Genomic DNA, 21,238 nt, shown 5'->3' on the forward strand with positions numbered 1-21,238 from the left:
TTGACAGCACTAATTCTCTTTTGGACTGTTTCTTTTAATAGAAGCTGTAACTGAATCCAGTGACTGATAGCAATGAAGCTTGTTGATAACTTCATATTGGCTGACTAATTGGTGCGCTGAGCACTATGCATTGTAAAGCAATTGAGGTAGTTTGGATCTTGGGCTTTTCTCTCTGTGGTTGACATCTAGAAGCTAAGGTAGTATACCTTTTCAGGATGGATGTTAGTCTCCATTTCACAGCTACTGTACATCCCCGTAAATGAAAAGTCGTAATACAAAATCAACAATAGGAAGAAAAATAGAAATTTACAATGCCGTGAAGTTAAATGACAGTCTCCTTTACACAGCTACTATACATCCCTTTAAATGAAAAGCCACAAAACAAAATCAACTTTAGGGAGAAAAAAGAAATTAACAACATGCTACTAAATAACTACTAAGTAACTAACGTGTAGCTGAAGAAATGAAAATCAAGAACCTTCTTGAAGAAAATGATGCTACTGGGCCTGGCGGCATGGCCTAGCAGCTAAAGTCCTCAGCTTGAATGCCCCGGGATCCCATTTGGGCGCCGGTTCTAATCCCAGCAGCTCCACTTCCCATCCAGCTCCCTGCTTGTGGCCTGGGAAAGCAGTCGAGGACGGCCCAATGCATTGGGACCCTGCACCTGCGTGGGAGACCTGGAAGAGGTTCCAGGTTCCTGGCTTCGGATCAGCGCACACTGGCCCATTGCGCCTCACTTGGGGAGTGAAACATCGGATGGAAGATCTTCCTCTCTGTCTCTCTTCCTCTCTGTATATCCGGCTTTCCAATAACAATAAAATCTTAAAAAAAAAAAAAGAAAATGATGCTACTGTATGTTCTATGAGTCATTGAATGTTTTAATCAGAAGAAAGTGTTTTGAAGAGATGAAACTAACAGCATCAAATCCCATGTGTTATAGTTTCCGCTGATTTTTGTTGGTAAAGTGTGTCTCTTCTAAACAATAAACAGATGGGTTTTGTTTTTTAATCCAGTCTACTAATCTATGACGTTTGATTGAGCTTAAGCCATCTACATTCAGAATTTAATATATATGGATGGTACTTTGGTCCTATCATTTTAGGAATGGTTTGTTCATTGGTTTAGTCTTCTGTTGTCATTTTACTGGGAAGTTCTTCTCATTTGCCTTTGGTTTTGGTAGGTGCTATTCCTCTTCTCTGTCAAGAGAACATCTTGAAGTATCGTTTGTAGGGCAGGTTTGGAAGAGGCAAAAACTTTTCTTTACTGTGGAAGAATTTTATTTCATTTTCAAAGACAAAAGAAAGCTTTGCTGGATATGTTATCCTGGGCCGACAATTGCTTTCTTTTAGAATCTGGAATATGCCACTCCATTCTCTTCTTCCCTGCAGAGTTTCCTGTGAGAGATCTTCTGTGAGTTTAATTGGCATTCCTTTATATGTCAATTGATTTTTTTCACGTGCACATTTAAGGATCTTTTCCTTATGTTCAATTGAAGAGAGCTTGATGATCATATGTCTTGGTGAAGATCACTTTTGGTCAAGCCTGTTGGGAGTTCTGTGCCCCTGCTGGATCTTGTTTCTCAATTCTTTCTCAAGATTCGGGAAATTTTCCTTTATTATTTAATTAAATACATTTGCAAACTCAACTTCTCTTTCTGTACCTTCTGGGACTCCCATAACTCTTACATTAGGCCTCTTAATAGTGTCTTTCAATTCTTGAATACTTTTTTGGGCCTGATCCAGCTCTGCTTCCAGCTTTTTGTTTGCTTCCCCCTGATGACAGGAAATATCTTCCAATTTTGAGATTCTTTCTTCTGCTTGCTTCATTCTATTTTGGAGACTAATCACTGTACTCTTAATTTGCTCTACTGTGTTCTTAATTTCTGATATACCAGCCTTGATTTGCTTTATTGCTTCCTTAAATTCTTTGAACTCTTGTATGTGCTTGTCATTGTTGATCAGAAGCTTTAAAATGAGTTTTATGCATTCTGTATGCCCCAATTTCTCGATGTCTTCCTCAGTGAACTCTGAGGTTGGCATAGGATTTTGCTCCTTTGCAGGAGAGTTTTCAGTAATATTCATTGTGCTTTTGTCTCTTCTTTTGCTTCTGATCATTGTACTTCTGGTTAGCAGAGTCTTCTCGTTGGGGCAGGTTTCTAAGCTGTGTCACCCACAGGTCTGCAATGCGATTTTACTTGTTGCAGTTGGTACACAACTTTTTGCTTGCAGCCACTTGTGCCACAACCTCCAGCGAGTTCCAGGTCTGGGTTCTTATGTCAGATTTCCACCATGGTCTCCATAGCCCCAGCTCCTGGCTCACCACTCTCTGTTTCCTGTGATACTGTGCTGAGGCTGTACCTTTGTCTCTGCAACCTTTCTCCCACTTTCGGTTGGAGCAGGTCCCAGGATTAGAGAGACACCAGGTGTCCTATATAGTTAGGTTGTTGGTGGCACTGGTCTTTTCGGAACCTGTTGACATTAGGTCTGAGTGTCACACGGACCTAATTTGACCCGTACGATGCCACAGTTGGTATTATTTTCCTGCGGGACCAGTGAAGTCCACGGAACTCAGTGAGTTCTCGTGAGCTCAGCACATACACAGTTCACTGTTGTCCCCTGCAGTCCTAAAGCTATTGCCACACTGTACAAAATGGCACCTGATGTACCACTACTAGAGTTCTTGATCTGTTGGCCATCAGATCTGAGGGCTACCCAGACCTGTCTTGGGTGGAACCTGTAGAATGCCATGTTGCTGCAGTTCACTGAGTCAGAAATGAGTTCACTCCCAGCTCAGTGTATGCTCAGTCCTTTCCCTTGCCTTTGCCTCCTTAACGCAAAATGGCGCCCAATGCAGCACTAGGGGGCTCACTGGGCTGTGAAATCCATCCTGTTCTTGCACTGTCTGGGATCTGCTGCTCTGTCTGCTCTTGGTCAAATCAAACGGACCAGCAGGATGGACAGTTCTTTTTCTGGGTTTACCTCCCAAGCTCTCAGTGAAAGCCGCTTCCCACCTGGTTGCTGGTATAGTTCTGGCTGCTGGTGGAGTTCAGATCACCTTTAGCTGAATGCCACTGGAATATCAGTCACTGCAACACCACCCCATTTGTTTTCACTGCTTTCCTGTGTCTGTCAGTCTCCAGGTACCCCTCTGCTGTTGTTCTGTCCTCTCCTGTTTCCTGGAATATGTCCTCTCTGCTTCATCCTGATTAAATGTTTCTCTGTCCGTTTAAACATGTCCTTACCCTATTCTGCCATCTTGATTCCACAGTATAGCATTTTGAATAATAAAATTTATGTTCTCTCCCTCCTTTCCTTCTCTCTTTTTCTTTCTTTCTTAGAAAAGCTCAGCTTACTGTTACAAATCTATGTTTCAGATGTGGACTTCAGAATCAAAAAATACTGACATACGTGCTAATGATAATGCGCTGATAACTACCTGTGTGCTGTAAACCGGGAGTGTAGTCCATTAGAGTTTGAATTGATGTGCTTTGAGGCTTTTAATTTTTCACAAATTTTATTTTCATATATAATTATGGTGGGACACAAAAAACGTTACATAGTCAATTCTTCATTTAGTTTTCAATGAAAGTGGCAGTTAGTAATACTTCTTCAGGTTATATTATGGCTTTCAGTTAAAATGATGCAGCTTCATGCTGAGTTTGCTTCAATTAAGTCATATTTTATTTGCTAATGACTATCCTGGATGACAGTGACCTTAAAGTCGGAATTGTCAATACTTTTGGACACCTGGTATGATTTAGAATTAAGAATGCATCAATTTACTCATTTTGTGTCTGTATTTTTAAAAGGAATTTTTACATTAAATTTCAAGGTTAACATTTATTTGAGTACTGCAGAAGTTAGTGAGCTCAAGAATTGTCAGTTAATATGGTTTAAATGAATTGAATTTTATTGGATATGCCGGAAAAGAATTTCCTGCTAATGTTTTGAATAATACTTCCTTCTGAATTACCATTCTAAAGGTAATTCATATTAAATGTTAAATAGTTGAATCATAAAATCTCATTAATGTAGTTCATCTGAAGAAAGCTTCTTAGACTTCTGAAAGTATTCTGAATCACTGTGTAAGAATGATAAAGTCTATTTTTAGACTACAAAATGTGAAACATGGCTTACCAAAGAATTTTAAAATATTGACTTATGAGCGTATAGGCTATAGCTTGTTTGTGAAATGTATTATATAACTAATATATCAATGATATTATGCTATAACGTATTTCTAATATGCATAAAGTGCCTAACATACTCACCTGTATTTTCTAAGAGCATTTTGTACTTCACAGGTCCTTGTTGTAACAATGTTGTAAAGCAAATTTACACAAACACACAATTCTGATTTAAGTACAAGTATGACATAAATGGGACTTTTCTTTTTGCCCTGTTTAAAATCCATGGATTTATTAAGTACTTTCTTTTTAAAAAAGATTTATTTATTTTTATTCGAAAGTCAGACATATACAGAGAGGAGGAGAGACAGAGAGGATGATCTTCCTTCTGATGATTCACTCCCCAAGTGACTGCAACAGCTGGTGCTGCACTCAATCTGAAGCCAGGAGACAGCAGCTCTTCTGAGTTTCCCACGCGGGTGCCGGGTCCCAAGGCTTTGGGCCGTCCTCGACTGCCTTTCCAGGCCACAAGCAGGGAGCTGGATGGGAAACGCGGTGCTGGGATTAGAACTGGTGTCCATATGGGATACTGGTGCATTCAAGGTGAGGACTTTAGCTGCTACGCCACTGTGCCAGGCCCTATTAAGAACTTTCACTGGAAAGTTTTCATTTGAAAGTGGCTAGGCATTGTCTTTTTTCCTGAAGCTTTTTTGGATACATCTGTCTTCAGAATTACTGCTGAGCCTTTCAGAAAAAGCTGCCTCTTGTGCTGTCTGTGAGGATGCTGTGGTTTCTACCAGTACTTATCAACTGACATCTGCTCTGCTGACCATGCCAGCGACTTTTCTAAGCTGTTACTCTGGGTGTGGCAGCATTTGTCTTTGCACTCACAAGTTCAAACACTTTTGGATCTTATTTCCTTTTGTGTTGTATTTAAGAATCTGGAGGGCTGCGGGAGAGGACGTCTAGCTCGGATCCCGAACCCAGTCCGCCATGTGCCCATGGCTCATGGCGGGCTGGGCCCGGACATGCCTGGGTGCGGCCTGCTTCCTTCTGGGGTGAGTACGCCGAGGGGGGAGGCCTCCGTGACTGGGCATGTCCGGGACCCACCCAACACCCTCACTGGGTGGTGGGTGAACGGGATTGGGGAGGGGCGCAACCTCGGGCCTGCAGAATTTAACTTCCGGCTGCCAGAGGCGAGCCGAGGGCTGCGGGAGAGGACGTCTAGCTCGGATCCCGAACCCAGTCCGCCATGTGCCCATGGCTCATGGCGGGCTGGGCCCGGACATGCCTGGGTGCGGCCTGCTTCCTTCTGGGGTGAGTACGCCGAGGGGGGAGGCCTCCGTGACTGGGCATGTCCGGGACCCACCCAACACCCTCACTGGGTGGTGGGTGAACGGGATTGGGGAGGGGCGCAACCTCGGGCCTGCAGAATTTAACTTCCGGCTGCCAGAGGCGAGCCGAGGGCTGCGGGAGAGGACGTCTAGCTCGGATCCCGAACCCAGTCCGCCATGTGCCCATGGCTCATGGCGGGCTGGGCCCGGACATGCCTGGGTGCGGCCTGCTTCCTTCTGGGGTGAGTACGCCGAGGGGGGAGGCCTCCGTGACTGGGCATGTCCGGGACCCACCCAACACCCTCACTGGGTGGTGGGTGAACGGGATTGGGGAGGGGCGCAACCTCGGGCCTGCAGAATTTAACTTCCGGCTGCCAGAGGCGAGCCGAGGGCTGCGGGAGAGGACGTCTAGCTCGGATCCCGAACCCAGTCCGCCATGTGCCCATGGCTCATGGCGGGCTGGGCCCGGACATGCCTGGGTGCGGCCTGCTTCCTTCTGGGGTGAGTACGCCGAGGGGGGAGGCCTCCGTGACTGGGCATGTCCGGGACCCACCCAACACCCTCACTGGGTGGTGGGTGAACGGGATTGGGGAGGGGCGCAACCTCGGGCCTGCAGAATTTAACTTCCGGCTGCCAGAGGCGAGCCGAGGGCTGCGGGAGAGGACGTCTAGCTCGGATCCCGAACCCAGTCCGCCATGTGCCCATGGCTCATGGCGGGCTGGGCCCGGACATGCCTGGGTGCGGCCTGCTTCCTTCTGGGGTGAGTACGCCGAGGGGGGAGGCCTCCGTGACTGGGCATGTCCGGGACCCACCCAACACCCTCACTGGGTGGTGGGTGAACGGGATTGGGGAGGGGCGCAACCTCGGGCCTGCAGAATTTAACTTCCGGCTGCCAGAGGCGAGCCGAGGGCTGCGGGAGAGGACGTCTAGCTCGGATCCCGAACCCAGTCCACCATGTGCCCATGGCTCATGGCGGGCTGGGCCCGGGTGGCCAGTGCGCCATTTGGCGCCAGGCTGTGCCTACTGGCCGCCCGGCCGGGGAGCTCTGGGGTATTGGACATCTGAATCGCTGCTGAGATAGCTCTAGAGTGACCCCACTGTTTCTGGGATCTGAGTCAATCCTAAAGATTCCCAATGCCAGTAACTCTTCCTTTGAAGAACTTCCAATCCCTTAATAATGCTGAGCTTTGAACACCTATCAAGTAAAAGATAAGCTCCGGCTTGTGTAGCAGGCTGGCACCTAATGGTCCTCGGAGCAACCACGTGCAGGTGCGTGATTTACAGCTAGGAACGGTCCCAATCTGGGAAGCCACAGCTGGGATGAGGTTCCCACCAAGGGGTGTATGTGCTGGAATGGGGGCTGCGTTCTATCTAGGAAACAGTTGCAGTCACCCGAGGCACTAGTGTGGGCTGGGATTGGATGCATCAGGCCGGTTCAGATCCCAGCACCATCTGGTGTTATGGAGAAACAGGGTAGATGTGGGACTGACTAGGCTGGGTCTCAATCCCCTTCTGAGCCATGTGTGAGCTGTATGTGGGTATGGACGAGCCATGGCTGGGCTGAAACATCCAACAACAAGAGTCAGAATGGGGTGAAAGCCAGCCAGGAAAAGCCACTGTTCCTGCTAGGACAGGAGGTGAACTGAGTAGGGTTGGCTCAAGAACCCCCTGGCAAGCGCAAAATCTGGCATTGGGAGGGGTTCTGATGGAGGAGCCTGGGCAACTCCTCTGGCAGGACACAGTCCCTGCAGGTAAGCGCGAGAAGCATGATTGGAAACAGCCCAGAATAGGCCATGGAAAGTTTCCCACTGGCATGCATTCGGCATGGGTCAGGAGCAGGCCAGGCTGAATCAGTTCATGTCATCCTCTGGCAAATCCGATCACCAGAACAGAGTGTGGAATGGGCCGGGTTTGGTTGCGACAAAACCAGTACACATTCTGGAACGCCAGGGCGTGGTTGCCTGTACTGGATATGAATGCAACACCCATCCAGCACACGTGAGATCCAGGAAGGGAGGGGCAGAGCTGGCGGGGGGGTTAAGGGGCTGGTCCCCTCGCTGGACAACCACTCCCACTGGAGAGTGTTGGCTGGGATAGAGACAGACACGACTAAGCAAGGCTACAACACCTGTGCGCTGCATGTGGACAAGATCAGGGCCACAGCATCAGCTGGCAGAAGCTGGCACTGGGGACTAATTCTGTCGAGTCAAATCACAGGACCACCTAAAGAGTGCATAAACCGGGACAGAGAGACCTGGGAGGGAAAAAGTGGGTTCCCCCTTCTTGGGTCACTATTCCCGTGGGAGGGCATGAAAACTAGGACGGGGGCTGGGATGGCTAGACAGAGGCACTCAACAACATCTGTGAGGGCTGGATGGTTGAGTCGATTAGATAGAACTAAGCTTTAATACCCATTGACAAGTACCAGAGCCAAATGGGATGGGGGACAGACTGGTCTTCTGCTACACAAATTGGCAAACCAGGGTAGGGGGCAGGCTTGGTGGGGGTTATTGTGGGTCGCCTCGACTAGGCTGCAGCTCCCACTGGTTGATGTAAGGGCCGAACCAGACTGGACTGCAACACCCATTGGTTCCAGTGCAACTCGGGACTGAAAACAGAACCAACACAGCAATTGCAACCACCAGCTGATCAGGGTGATGGACTGTGCCGGGCCCTGTGCTTGCTAGAACATACAAGAATCTGGTCTGGGAATACCTCAAAGTATCTTTGGAGATCTCCCCACTTGAACTGCTGGACTCAGAATTCTAACCAAGAAAAGACAGAAGACAGAATAGGACAATCATTCATCTCAGCTACATGTTGGCAGCGAAATATGGGACAAATGGAGACTTCATGATGGACAATATCAATCAGTGGACCACCTCATCGAGCGAAACTGGCAGTGACTCATAACTGGAGAACTATTAACTCCACTTGAGCACATATCTCAGAGCATGCCCCACATATGGGACTTGGGGTGGGCGGGAAACCGGGTGGGGCTTCTCCCTCAATACCCCCTTTTACCTCAGATACATGATGGAAACAAAATAAATAAATAAATAAATAAATAAATAAATAAATAAATAAATAAAAAAAATCATAAAACAACAGTGATATTAGATATCAGGCAGATTCCTCGTTATCCCAGTTATATTTCAAAATAAAGCTCAACATTTGCATGTTGTTCCCAAAAAAAAAAAAAAAAAAAAAGAATCTGAAACCAGTGTATGCGGAGCCTATGTGTTACGATGATGTTGAACAACTCTTTTGATTTTTATTCATACCTTAAATTCCACAAGAACGTTACAAAGGACTGGGCTTTGGAATCGTTTCAGTTAGAATCTGAACTACTACTACTACTACTATGAATGATAATACAGTGCTTCATAGACCTGTGTCACTTACCACTCATTGTTAAAATCTAGATGTCTTAGTCAAAAGAGGAAGATACCAGTATGCTCTTGGCATTGTAGGTCATTGGAAGGGATCATCACAACGATCACATTGAGAGCACGTATCAATACTGGAAAATTGCTGGAAGAAATAAGATTAACCTTTAAAATTTATGTTCTGCAAATTTTTCCAAGTGTCATTGGATTGCAGATACTAAAGAGAATCACAGTAATGTTACCCGCTCAAGGATTAATGTTTCTAATCTCTCTCTACCAAATAATACAGAGTTTCTCTTCTCTGGCAGTTTTCAAGGTCCTCAAGGGACGCCTGAGTTATGCTCAGAAGTAAGTCTGTTTCCACTGAGTACAGCTGCTGCTGCACCAGGCACTTGGGTCTTGCCAGATGGTACTCTCTGCTGGGCATTTCTACCAGTGTTCTCTATCAGCTGCTTGATGAGCTGGGGTGAAATGAGGCAATAAAATTCTTCTTTGTGTTATTGTCTCTTAAAAGAGTGCTAAAGTATTGCTGCTTTTAAAAAATAGTTGCTTCAGATTTTTGCACTTCAGTAGATATAGGAATTGATTCAATGGGGATTATCTGTGTTAGGAGGCAAATTTAGAATCAGAAATCTAACATTCCCACTCTTTTGATACCAGAATTTATTATCTGCTGATGGTCATCATGATTAACTGCCTCCTAGAGGATTAGTTTTCACATTCCCTTCCTGATTAGTTGATGATATTAGTTCCCAAATGTTTGATAAGATGTCTAAGTCCTACTTGCACATAGCTGATGACTCCTTGATTCTCTATGCTTATCTTTAACATTCTCTACAATCCCAAGCAAGGGATAAACAAAGGGATTTAATAATTTTAAGGCAGAGGAAATGTTTTTAAAAACTATAATTATGTTTTGCAATGTGACTGCATCTATATAGGATCTAAACAGGATCAGCAAAGGCCCCATCTTACTGCAAGGAAACATTGAAGTCATGTCAGTTCTTTGCACATGACATTTGTGCCTGTATTAGTTTCTGTATTCCAGAGGAACAGGGCCAGTTCTGCATATGCATGCATATACATGTACTTCCACAGAATTCATGGAAAATGTATGTAAACATGAGCTTGTTTCAGTGCAAAAATTGAAATCCATGCATAGTTTTTACATAATATGCATTCTCATAAAGCTACTAAGGACTCCTCATATGCATGTGTTTTGCACCAAATGCACTTGGTTTTAAAATTTAGTTTCATGTTTTTAGGGTTTGGGAGTGTGTCTTTGTGTGTTTATGTGTCTATATGTGGGAGAGGGTGTTAGTAATGGGAGTTGGCTCAGAGGCTGAGAAGTTCCATGTCAGACCATTTGCAGTCTGGAGAAACAGGGAAGGCAGTAACAGATCAATCCAACTCTGAAGGCCTCAGAACCTTGGGAGCTGGTAGTATAACTCTTAGTCTGATGACAGAAGCCTAACAACGCCTGGAGGCGTGGCTGGCAGTGGAGGGGGAAGATATGGATGTGTCTGTCACAAACTAAAGGTTAGAGAACCTGCAATTATAATCTGATGTCCAGGAATGGTAGAGGATGTCTCAGCTCCAGAGAAGAGTGTGAATTTTCTTTTCATCTGATTGTGTTCTATCTTTGCCCTTGACTGGCTGAGTGGTGCTCAGCCACAGTGTGTAAAAGTGAATCTCATTCATTCCACTAATTTAAATTCATTCTCTTCTGGAACTATCTACACAGATTACCCTGAAACAATGTTTTACCACCTATCAGGTATTTGGCGTCTGTTTATTTGGTTTATATTTTATAATGTGAGAGGCCTAGTTGTTAGTAGTAAAATCAAGAAAGTAAAAGTCATCACAGAATAGGGAATTGTTGTGCAGTACCTACCTCTTTTTGGATTTTGTTGAAGCTTCTCAAAGCTTTCTGGAGTGGTCTTTCTCTAACTCGATGTGGCCTTCTACTTTCCCCTGCAGAGACTGGGTTTCTCCTCGGTTTCTGTCTTTCTGGAGGGTGTTAGTAGAGTTCATCCAAGACAGTTTTCGCATGCAGTCAAATCCTTTTCTAGTTATCCACTCTGCTATAATATATTTTCTACAATCCGTAAAGTTTCTGAGGTATGAATGAAATCTTAAATAGTGAGAATTTGTGTCTTATATTATGCTTTTTAATCACAAATATTATAATAGATTGTACTAATATTACTTATAATGGTCATTGAGAGAAGTTATTTCCACTGCTCTGAAATAGTAATAGCCACTCAGACCATATGCATACTTTTTTATGCAGTTAAGCCAAATGTTAGGGGGATTTTATTCAGTATACACAGAGCCTTCCAAAAGCTCACATGAAGTTTATAAGCTTTAAGTTGGTTGCAAGATATTTTATGTTAAATTTAGATTTTAATTTTGTTTTTTAATATACTGATTGAAGTATCTTTGTATATTATTTTTAATAAATCATACTTTAAAACTGTTATTTTATGAATTTAAAATATAAAACTAGAGTTTTTCTTCCATCAGATCACTCAGTTAAGAGTATTTATTATAATTATTATTTTTACCCCGATGTGGACTATGCTCACTGATTCTGTAAGTTAAGGGATGTATAACAGGAGTATAGTAGAGACTGATATGTTCAGATATGAAGACAAAGTGCCATATATCTCTATGCATTCAGACCAGAAATGGACTCCCAGTGAAAGAACTGATACTACCCAAACAGTAAGAGGATGGACTCTCTGACAATGTCCATGCCTACATTGTTGGGAAACATTTCAACACGATGGACTTGTGACTGTTCATGAAGGACATCCATTGTAAAACTACAGGGGAAATCAATGTGGTGTGGGAAGGGACCTTGGGGAAGGGCACAGGCAACCCCAGAACCTATGAAACTATATCATAACACAAAATAAAATGTTTTTTAAAAAGAAATAAATAGAGAATAAATAGAAAAAAGAGACTATTTTAGGTCCAAAGAATTAATTTCAGAAACTATGGCTGTTGTGTTAAATTTTATTAATTTTAATGTATGATGAAGCCAGTTGCTTTAATTCCTTATGGTTCATGCATAAGGAATTTACTATATTTATTATAGTAAATATAAATTTACTATATTTATTATAGTAAATATAAAGCAAAGAAAATGGTTGGTTTCTCCTTCCACAAATAATTTATTTGACATTAAAGGATAATTCTTTCCTTAAGTATCAATAATAAAATGAACTGGGATAGTGTTTAATTTATTGCTCACTATTGTACTCTGTAAAAAATTTGCATGAATGTTTTTATCTCTGTTTGTAAAGGAGTTATTTCTGGGAGGCAGATTTATGAACGAGAGAGAGAGATCTGGAGAGAGAGAGAGAGATGTGGGTAGAGAGATGGAGAAATCTTTCATCGATCATTCACTCTCCAAATGGCCATAATGACTGCAGCTGGGCTGGTCTGGAGTCAGCAGCCAGGAGCTTCTTAAGGTCTTCCATGTGGGTTCAAGGGCACAAGCAATTGGGCCATCTGCTGCTTTCCCAGGCATGTTAGCAGGTTGCTGGATAGGAAGGGGGAACAGCCAGGAATTGAACTGGTGCCCATATGGGAGGCTGGTGCTATAGGTTGCAGTTTTACCCATTATGCCACAATGCCAGTCTCCCCTTGCATTTACATTTAGACTAAAGTAAACGTAATTTCCTGATTTAGTTAAACCAGGTCTCATCTCCTTCTGTCTCTTCGTTACGTTTTAGGATGTTTCTGATGCGACTTTGAAATACAAGGGTGTACATTTTGGCAACTCTTCAGGAAGACGAGAGTTGCCTACAAAGTCTGGCCCTGGTCCCGGACAGTATGATATAGTCCAGTAAGTTTAAAGGAAATACTATGATTTTGTTGTCATTCTTGACCATAAAATATTTTAATAGTTTAGATTAATGCTGTTTTTTTCAGAAAAAGGAAAAACGGAAAATTTGGAGGAAATATTGTATGTTGGAGTAACATTTATATAAAAGTGATTGCTTTCTAAAATGACCCAAGTACTTCATATACCACTTACTTTTTTTTTTCCTTAAAAGATCTTTTTTTTGGAGAAGTTTATTTGTCATGATGTTTACATGGTTGATTAGGGTAGGAGAGGTCGAGATTTAGGGGAAAGTGTGTAAGACCATTGTTTTTAAAGTTTCTTTTTCTTCTTCCTGTATGTGGGGGATAGGGGCAGATGTGGGGAGAAGCCTCCCAACTGCTTCAGTAACTGGGGTAACCGGGGATGGGGCACAGCCATCCAATGTCATCCCAGGGTCCCCATTTTAGAGCATGTTCTGAGGGTTCTGCTCAAATGGTTTCAATAGTTCTGAAATGCTGTTGATATTGCCACTCCAAGGATAAGGAAGTCCTTCCAAGGTCTTTTGGGTAACATAGTCCACCTTAGTGTCTCCATTCACCCAGATATTTGTTTTCAAGCTTTGCTGGAGTAATTGACTAGTTTGTTCTGCCCTCCTTCCTCTACTATGGTACCAGATGTCCTCTGCAGGCCCCAGATTGCTAGGTCAGTTCTGTCTCCAGTCTTTTCTCTTATGTAAGCCAGTGGATGTTGCAGCCCAGACCAGCACTGCCCACCACATACTTGGCCCTCACATACACCTGTGAGAGCTGCAGCCTGATCGGAATGATCCCTGGTAACTCTCACTAGGCCTGCCACTAGCCCTGGTTCTTGTGCTTGCTGGTGTGCAGAAGATTGGTTCAGTCTGTCCCACATCTATTCAGTTCTTGTACACATCAGTTGGCACTGTAGCCTGGCTCAACCCAACCGACCCCATTATCCAGCCCACACTCATGCTGGTGGGTACCACCACCTGTCTAGCCAGTACTGCCCCCAGCCCTGCTTCTCACACTCACTGGTGGGAGTTGCAGTCCATCAGAGAGGTGCCCACAATTTTCTACTGGGCTACTCCCAGTTCTGGATCTTGCACTTTCCAGGTGGTTCTGCAGTGTAGTTTGACAGGATTTGCTCCCAGTCACAGCACTTGCCAGCTGATTCTGTGGCAAAGCCCAACCAGCCTGCACTTCCTCTAGTCTAAGCATGTACCAGTTGGTACCAGTTGATAGAGTCAGTTAGGCCAACCTAACTCTCCCCCAACCTAGTTCTCATCAGGCCAGTACATGTTGTAGCCCTATCCAGCCTGGTCTGTCCCTGGTCCTAGTTCTCATACTCACCAGTGGGAGAAGTAGCTACCAGGCTGGTAACCTCCACCCTCTGCCCAGGTCTCATGTGTGCTGATGGGTGCTTTGGCCCAGTCTTGTGTGGCTTGCCTCCCTGTTGCATTGGCTGGTGGGTGGTTTAGCCTGGCCTGGCCCGGTCTGCCTCCACTTTCAGTTTTTGCTGGTAGCATATACCAGTTTACATGTTAAACCTCATTTAGTCTTCATAGCAGTGCTCTGTGTAATACAATTGTAGTAACTGTTTTATTCATGAAAAATCCAACAATTTGGAGAGGATAAATTACACATTTAAGACTTGGTGTGTAGTAAGTGGCAGAGGCAAATCATAGCTGAGGCCTTTGTGAGAACACAGTTTATTTATTTATGTAGTAAAATCTGTAAAATCTGAGGGTCTACCAAAAACTTATCCATCATTGTCAACCAAAATGATGTTGGAAGTAATATTTATGAATTTTAATTACTTAATAAATTTCTCAGAAATTAACTCTGCACTTTTTTTTGCTACTTGCTAGTAAAGGGTAACATGAATCCAAGGAAGGACTAAGAAATATCTTACTTTCATCACAATCTGTTACTTTTTTTCATGATTGATTTTTTAACATAGTCCAACTCATCTGCCTGATACATTTTTTCTAATTTCAAAAGTGACCATATACTCAATCCATTTGCTAGACAGATTGTGACATATCCATCCCGCAGGGATAGGTTCTTGCTCTGGCTGCCTTGCTGTAGCTGATTCACTGAACAAGAGTTTGAATTCTTGCTATGTGCCAGTACTTTTAGAATAAAAAGTATGAAATAAAACCCTGTTTTAAGAATTATATACTCTGATCCATTATTCCTTTTATTTTTCACTCTTCTGACATGAAATATATGCCTTTGTGTCTTTGAATTCTTTCTATAGTTGTTCTAAACTTAACACATGTATTTAGTATAAAGGTTGTATTTACATCATTAATATTTTTCCCAAGCAAGAAAAACCTATAGAATAAGTCTATAGAATACTCTGTGATCATTTCTGTTTTGACATGCATCTGTTCATAAGTTTTCAATAATTATGAAAAGATTTATTTGTTCACCTGAAAATCAAAAAGAGAGCAAGAATGAGAGCAAGAGAGGGAGAGAAAAATCTTCCTGCCGCTTGGTTCACTCTCAAGTTGCTTTCTTTCAACAGGCAGGATCAGATCAAACTGAAGCTAGAGTCCCAGTTCACAACCCATTGCTGAAATGACAGGACCAGATTACCACCCATTCATATTAACTCTGAATGTAAATGGCTTAAACTCATCAATCAACCATCATAGATTAGTAGACTGTATTAAAAAAGACAAAGCCATCTATGTATTGCCTACAGGAGACTTATCTCACCAACAAAGCCATGGGTTTTGATTTTTTTTTAATTTTGTTTCATCTCTTCAAAACATTTTCTTTCTCATTAAATTCTTCACTGACTCAGATCATATAGTAGCATCATTTTCTTCAAGAAGGTTCCTGAGTTTCTTTTTCATTTTTTTCAGTGACACGTTAGTCATTCAGTAGCATGCTATTTAACTTTGTGGCCTTTTAAAATTTCTTCTTTTCTTCCTGTTGTTGGTTTATTTTTTTCCTGGCTTTTCATTTAAGGGGATGTACAGTCACTGTGTAATGGAGACTGTCATATCTAGTAGTATGTTATTTAACCTCATAGTATTGTAAATTTCCATTTTTCTTCCTGTTGTTGATTTTGTACTGTGACTTTTCATTTAAAGCGGTGTATAGTAACTGTGTAATGGAGACTGTCATATCCAGATGTGAATATGCAATGCAGTGTGCATCTCTACTTCCAGATCAAAGATAGACTACCAATGAAACTGTTTACTATATCTTGACAATAGGATGCTGGACTCTCCGCCATTGTCCATGCCCACAATGATGGGTATATGATTATTTTTGAAGAATTACACTATAGTAATCATATAGGGGAACTCAGTGTGTGTGTGTCGGGGGGAGCAGACTTGGGGATGGGGGAAAGGGAAAACCCAGGGCCTATGAAACAGTTTTATAAAATAGTAACAATAATAAAAAGCAAAATCAATCAATCAATTAATTAACAACTCCATTAAAAATGAAAAGAAAAGAAGTCCAGTTCAGCTCAGTTTCCTACACTGGGAGCAGCATCCTAAGCAATTGGGTCATCAACTGTTGCCTCCCAAGCACATTAGCTAGAAGCTGCATAAGAGACAGAGGGGCTGGGACTTGAACCAGTTACGGGTTTATAGGATATGTGCATCCCAAGTGGTGGCTTACCCTGTTGAGCCTTTAGGCCTGCCCTATGCTGTGCAGTATTTTAATCCTGCCTTTTTCTTCTTCCAGATTGCTTGGCTTATTTTTTTCTCTCTTTTTCTTTCGATCAAATTCTCTCTCATAGCAATTTTGTTTAATAAAATACAGCAAAATGTGTCTTTTTAAAGGTATTTCATTTGATTGTGATTGTTTTGCATCCATTTCATTGCATTTCAGAGAACTACAGGCATAGGTCTTACCTAATCAACTTTTCTCTGAGTTTACGTAGTTGTTTTACTTATCAGTTCCTTTTATATTGCTTACTGATGTCCTACTCAGTCTCTCCCTGTTTTGATACTCTTGCTTTCTTTGATTTTCCTGATTTTTCTTTTCGCCTCTTATTTCATTTGTATTTTTACATTGTCTTAAAGAAACAAATTCACATAGGTTGCATTCCTAATTGCTTCAGTTAATTAGTTAATTTTCCAGATTTTAGTGATTTGTTTGCTGTTTCTCACTACTTTCCATTTGCTCCCCTCACTACTTTGCATTTGGAATTGTCTTAGTTCCTTCTGGAAGTTGATGTTTTGTGTTGATTTTTTAAAAATAATTTGGACGTTTTGTTTTATTGGGTAAGTCAGAGTTATTCCTGGAACCTTGCTGGAAAGGATCTTAACTTGTGATCCTGAACACTCTCATGGCCGCAAAGGTGGCTGGAATCAACCCCTAGATTCATCATTCCCAGCTAAAGAAGGCCACATCTGACCCAGAAAAAAAAAATAGACTGTTGAACACACTGAAGTACCCTTAAAGATAAGACTCTGGTTCTGTCATGATGCTTATGAATGGGAACGCTGGGAGACAGGCATTAGGAATTTAAACTCCAGGACCCTGCCAGTCTTCTGTACTACATGTGACTGAGTCACTGATTTGACTCAGGTGTTAGAAGAGAAGTGGGGAATGTTATGGCGTGCAGCCAGTGATAGCCAGCACCCTTTGACAGTGGGCAAATAGAATGTGGCTGTGTCCCCTATCCTCTGTCCTGAAGGTGGGTCCTAACAGCATGGAATGATAATTCCATCCTCAACCACTCCCCCCACATCCTAGTTTAGCCAGGACATTGGATACAGATGGGTCCAATTAATCTAGGTGTTTTTAGCTGCAAGCCCAGTTCCTGTTCCTGCCCGTCCCAATGAGCACTAATCAACTCCTTAACCCACAACACTTAGGGGAGTCACAGGTGGGCAGGAGTGAATACCTATCAGCTGAGAGCGGATGGTATTGCATTGTTGTGTAACCACTCCCCTCACAAGTCCCTTTAAAAGGCCCATGAAGCGGGTGTTCTTGCTCTTTTTCTGGCCAGGTTACTCTGGCACCTCGACTCTTGGCTGACCCAGGACAGGTAATCCCCTGAGCATGGTTCCTGTGTACTGCTTTGATGTTTGATGGGACAATGGATATAATAATGTTGTTTCTGGTTTGTGTGCAGTCAGGAGTTACAGGAGAGGTGAGGCCTAGCAGTGAAGGAATGTGGGCAGAGAAGCCAGGGAGAGGTGAATGTCTGCAGCTTTGTGTGTGTCCAGGTTATTCGTTGCATGTCTTTTAGGATAACATATTATTGTGGAAGGTGGGACATAGGTCTTCAGCTTACTGGATGGACTTAAGGATAATGACCATTTGTTCCTTTTGGAATTATGTTTGGTTGGATTATAATTGGTTGGATTGCATATGGACTTGTGATTTGCTATTTTTAGTGTGCTCTATTATCACCACGCTTGGTTAATAAAGACTCCTTAATAAAAAAAAGTCAGTTATTTGGGGAGATTTCAAAGATAAGTTTTTAAGTCTCATTTTTTGGGAGAGACATATAGAACTGACAAAACATTTTGGATAGCCCAAATATAATTTGTATCTATAAATCCATTTGATATTTTGAAAATCAATTTGTTAAACTCTGTGAATTAAAGTCAGTAAGAAAGTGAACATTTAATGGTGAGCTGAAAACATGTTTGTCATAGCACTGCTGAACAAAGAAAATAATGGCAATTATTTTTTACTTAAGCTTTTTGTTTTACATTTTATTGTTACCTTTTTTTAATCTTATGTTTAGTATAGCTTTTGGGAATGATAGATGTCAGATTTCTTTTAAAATGGGTTTAAGACATAGAAAAAATGTAATGAAGTCAGTGTAGACTGTTCAAATGCAATTCTTGTAATAATAATAGCTAGGGCTTGGCAGCGTGGCCTGGTGGCTAAGGTCCTCGCCTTGATCCCATGTGGCTGCTGGTTCTGGTCCCGGCAGCTCCACTTCCTCTCTCTCCTCCTCTCAGTATATCTGACTTTGTAATGAAAATAAAATAAATCTTTAAAAAAAAAATAATAATAGCTAAGAGTTATTGTGTATTTACTGTGGGTCCTGTATGGCACTAGGCGGTTCTCATACAGTGTCTTACTTCCATCTTGGCCACTTTGAATGATGGTAATTACTATCTCCAATATAAGATATAGATTTTGAAGCTTGGTATATGCTTGCAATGGGGGAATCTCAACTGAACTTGAGCTGTGGTTATGCAACAAGGTGGAGGAATCCACCATGGTGGGAGGGTATGGGGAGGGTATGGGGAGGGTATGGGGAGGGTTTGGGGAGGGGTGGGAGAACCCAAGTATCTATATAACTGTGTCACATAATACAATGTAATTAATGAAGTTAAATAATAATTAAAAAAAAGAAAGAAATGCAGGTATCATAGGTGGGACTCTTATCAATCTGTGTTACTCAAAAATTAAGATCTTAACCACTGATTTTCTGGTTTCTAATTTGTTCTTGAGTTTGTCTAAATTTCAATTAAAACGTTTGCTTTCTGTTTTCTTTGCGTTCTTTCCTGATGACTTTAGGATATACATGCTTCGACCCTGTTCTGCCTTACCTTATTTTACTAATAGTTTTAGTACTTATAGGAGAGGAGAGAAAGATGGATTGATAAATGATAGAGTAACTCTCAAACCATTTGTGTTCATTCCCAAAATTTCTACAGTGGCAGGGGATGAGGGGAGCTGCAAAGCCAGAAACAGCCCAAGTAATTGTAATTAGGCCAAAGATATTACCTGGATGTAGATTTTTAAATACGGTTTAAATGACAAATAGAATACATGAGAAACTTGTTTGGGCGAGCTTTTTAAGTGTAGTCATGATGTCAATCCCACATTGTATGTATCTTTGGAACATTAGAGTAGGTCCGTGATAATTTCTGGATTGAAATAAATAGAATCGATTTATCTAAACAGAAATTTAATAAAAATTTGAATATATTGATATAGTGTCTAAAACATCATTTTATCATGTACTTAGGAAAATTTTTTGTTTGAAAATCAGAGTTCCTTAGAGAGAGGGAGACACGGGAAGAAGAGGGAAACTTCATATTCTGGTTCATTCTCTGGGGCTCGGCCAGGCAGAAGCTAGAAGCCATGAGCTTCCTCCAGGTTTCCTGTGTGGATGGCAGGGGTTTAGACAATTCCTAGGTCATTAGCAAGGAGCTGAGTCGGGATTGAGGAGCCAGGACAGGAGAACTAGTACCCATATGAAATGCTGTATTGAGGGTGGCATATCAGTATACCAAAATGATGTCCCCTACTGTGTACTCTCAAAGCAGAAAATATTACTGTAAAAATGTTTTTTTTGTTGCTCATGTAAATATTTATGTATTTTAGATTGATAACTCAATTTTTATTTGAATTTACTAAAGGGAAAAGACCTTATACTGTGAAAATATTAACATCAAGAAAGATAAACAACAAAATTATTGCTCATCTGTCCCACGGTTTTATGAAGTAATAACATTACAAGAAGAAAAAAAGGTAAGTGGTAAAATGACTGGTGTATTTTCTAGATTTTAAGATGAATGCATCCATGATCACAGGGTTAGTCGATACTTGAAATACCTTTGGTCGTATAGAACTTCCCAGTCCCAAGTGTTATTGTTGCAATGATAAGAAAGCCCCCCCCCCCATTTAATAAAATTGAAATGTCCTTAAGATGATATTTTTTGCTTTTTTAAAAATTATTTTAATTTCTATTGGAAAGTCAGATATACAGAGATGAGGAGAGACAGAAAGACTTTCCATCCGCTGATTCACTCCTCAGGTGGTCGCAATGACTGGTGCTGAGCTGATCCGAAGTCAGGAGCCAAGAGCTTCTTCTGAGTTTCCCACATGGTACTTCATTCCTTTACTCTGTAACAAGGAAAAGGAATTACACTTTTTAGCTACTTAAAATATAGAGGCTTTGTTTTGTTTTGTAAGTTCTTTGTTGTCAAAATAAGTGTTTGTTCTTAAAGTATAAAAAGTTTTAATTTAAATTTTGAGTTAATAAGAAAAGGTGAACTATTGTAAACTTTAGGTAACTCAACTCAAATAATGCTAATTGGTAGTTTACAGATGATTATTATGATTTGAAATTATTCAGTTTAAATTATTTTGTTATATTCATGAATAAATGCTGATGCTGTATGCATGTGTCTGCATTTGCGGGTAAGCAAGCAAGAAGAAAAAGGCAGAGAGGACTCCCAGAGGTTGAAATTGAGGACTATGTCGTTAGTTGTTCACTATGATGGACAGAGGATGAGTTCAGTTTAGACAATGGAATTTGGAGAAAAATTACTGCCAGATGGTCGGAATTGAGAATATAATTTGTAAAGCAAATTATGGCTAGAGATACAGAGCTAGCAGTTGGTCTTATAAAGGTAGCAATTGAGGTAGTGAGGTGCCTCCAGGAAAGCAGAAACATTCAGAGCAGATCTAGGAAGAATAATTAGATTTTAGAAATGAGGCCGTGAGGGATTTTGATTTCTCTATTTTTGTTTAGTTTCGTTTCTTTTGCCTCACCATGCACATGTAATATAATTTAACAGGAAAATTAA

The 21,238-nt window shown here is 41.7% G+C and overlaps 1 protein-coding gene across 1 annotated transcript in view; it reads left to right on the forward strand.

The window, feature by feature from the left end:
- STPG2 (sperm tail PG-rich repeat containing 2) overlaps window positions 1-21,238 on the forward strand; it is a 414,552-nt gene that overhangs the window by 25,717 nt on the left and 367,597 nt on the right. The window contains exons 5-6 of the mRNA XM_058667032.1: window positions 12,593-12,705; window positions 20,066-20,177. Coding sequence (XP_058523015.1) covers window positions 12,593-12,705; window positions 20,066-20,177 — 225 coding nt within the window. The remainder of the gene's footprint in view (window positions 1-12,592; window positions 12,706-20,065; window positions 20,178-21,238) is intronic.

The sequence above is a fragment of the Ochotona princeps genome, chromosome 7, assembly GCF_030435755.1.
Source record: "Ochotona princeps isolate mOchPri1 chromosome 7, mOchPri1.hap1, whole genome shotgun sequence".
Taxonomy (NCBI): domain Eukaryota; kingdom Metazoa; phylum Chordata; class Mammalia; order Lagomorpha; family Ochotonidae; genus Ochotona; species Ochotona princeps.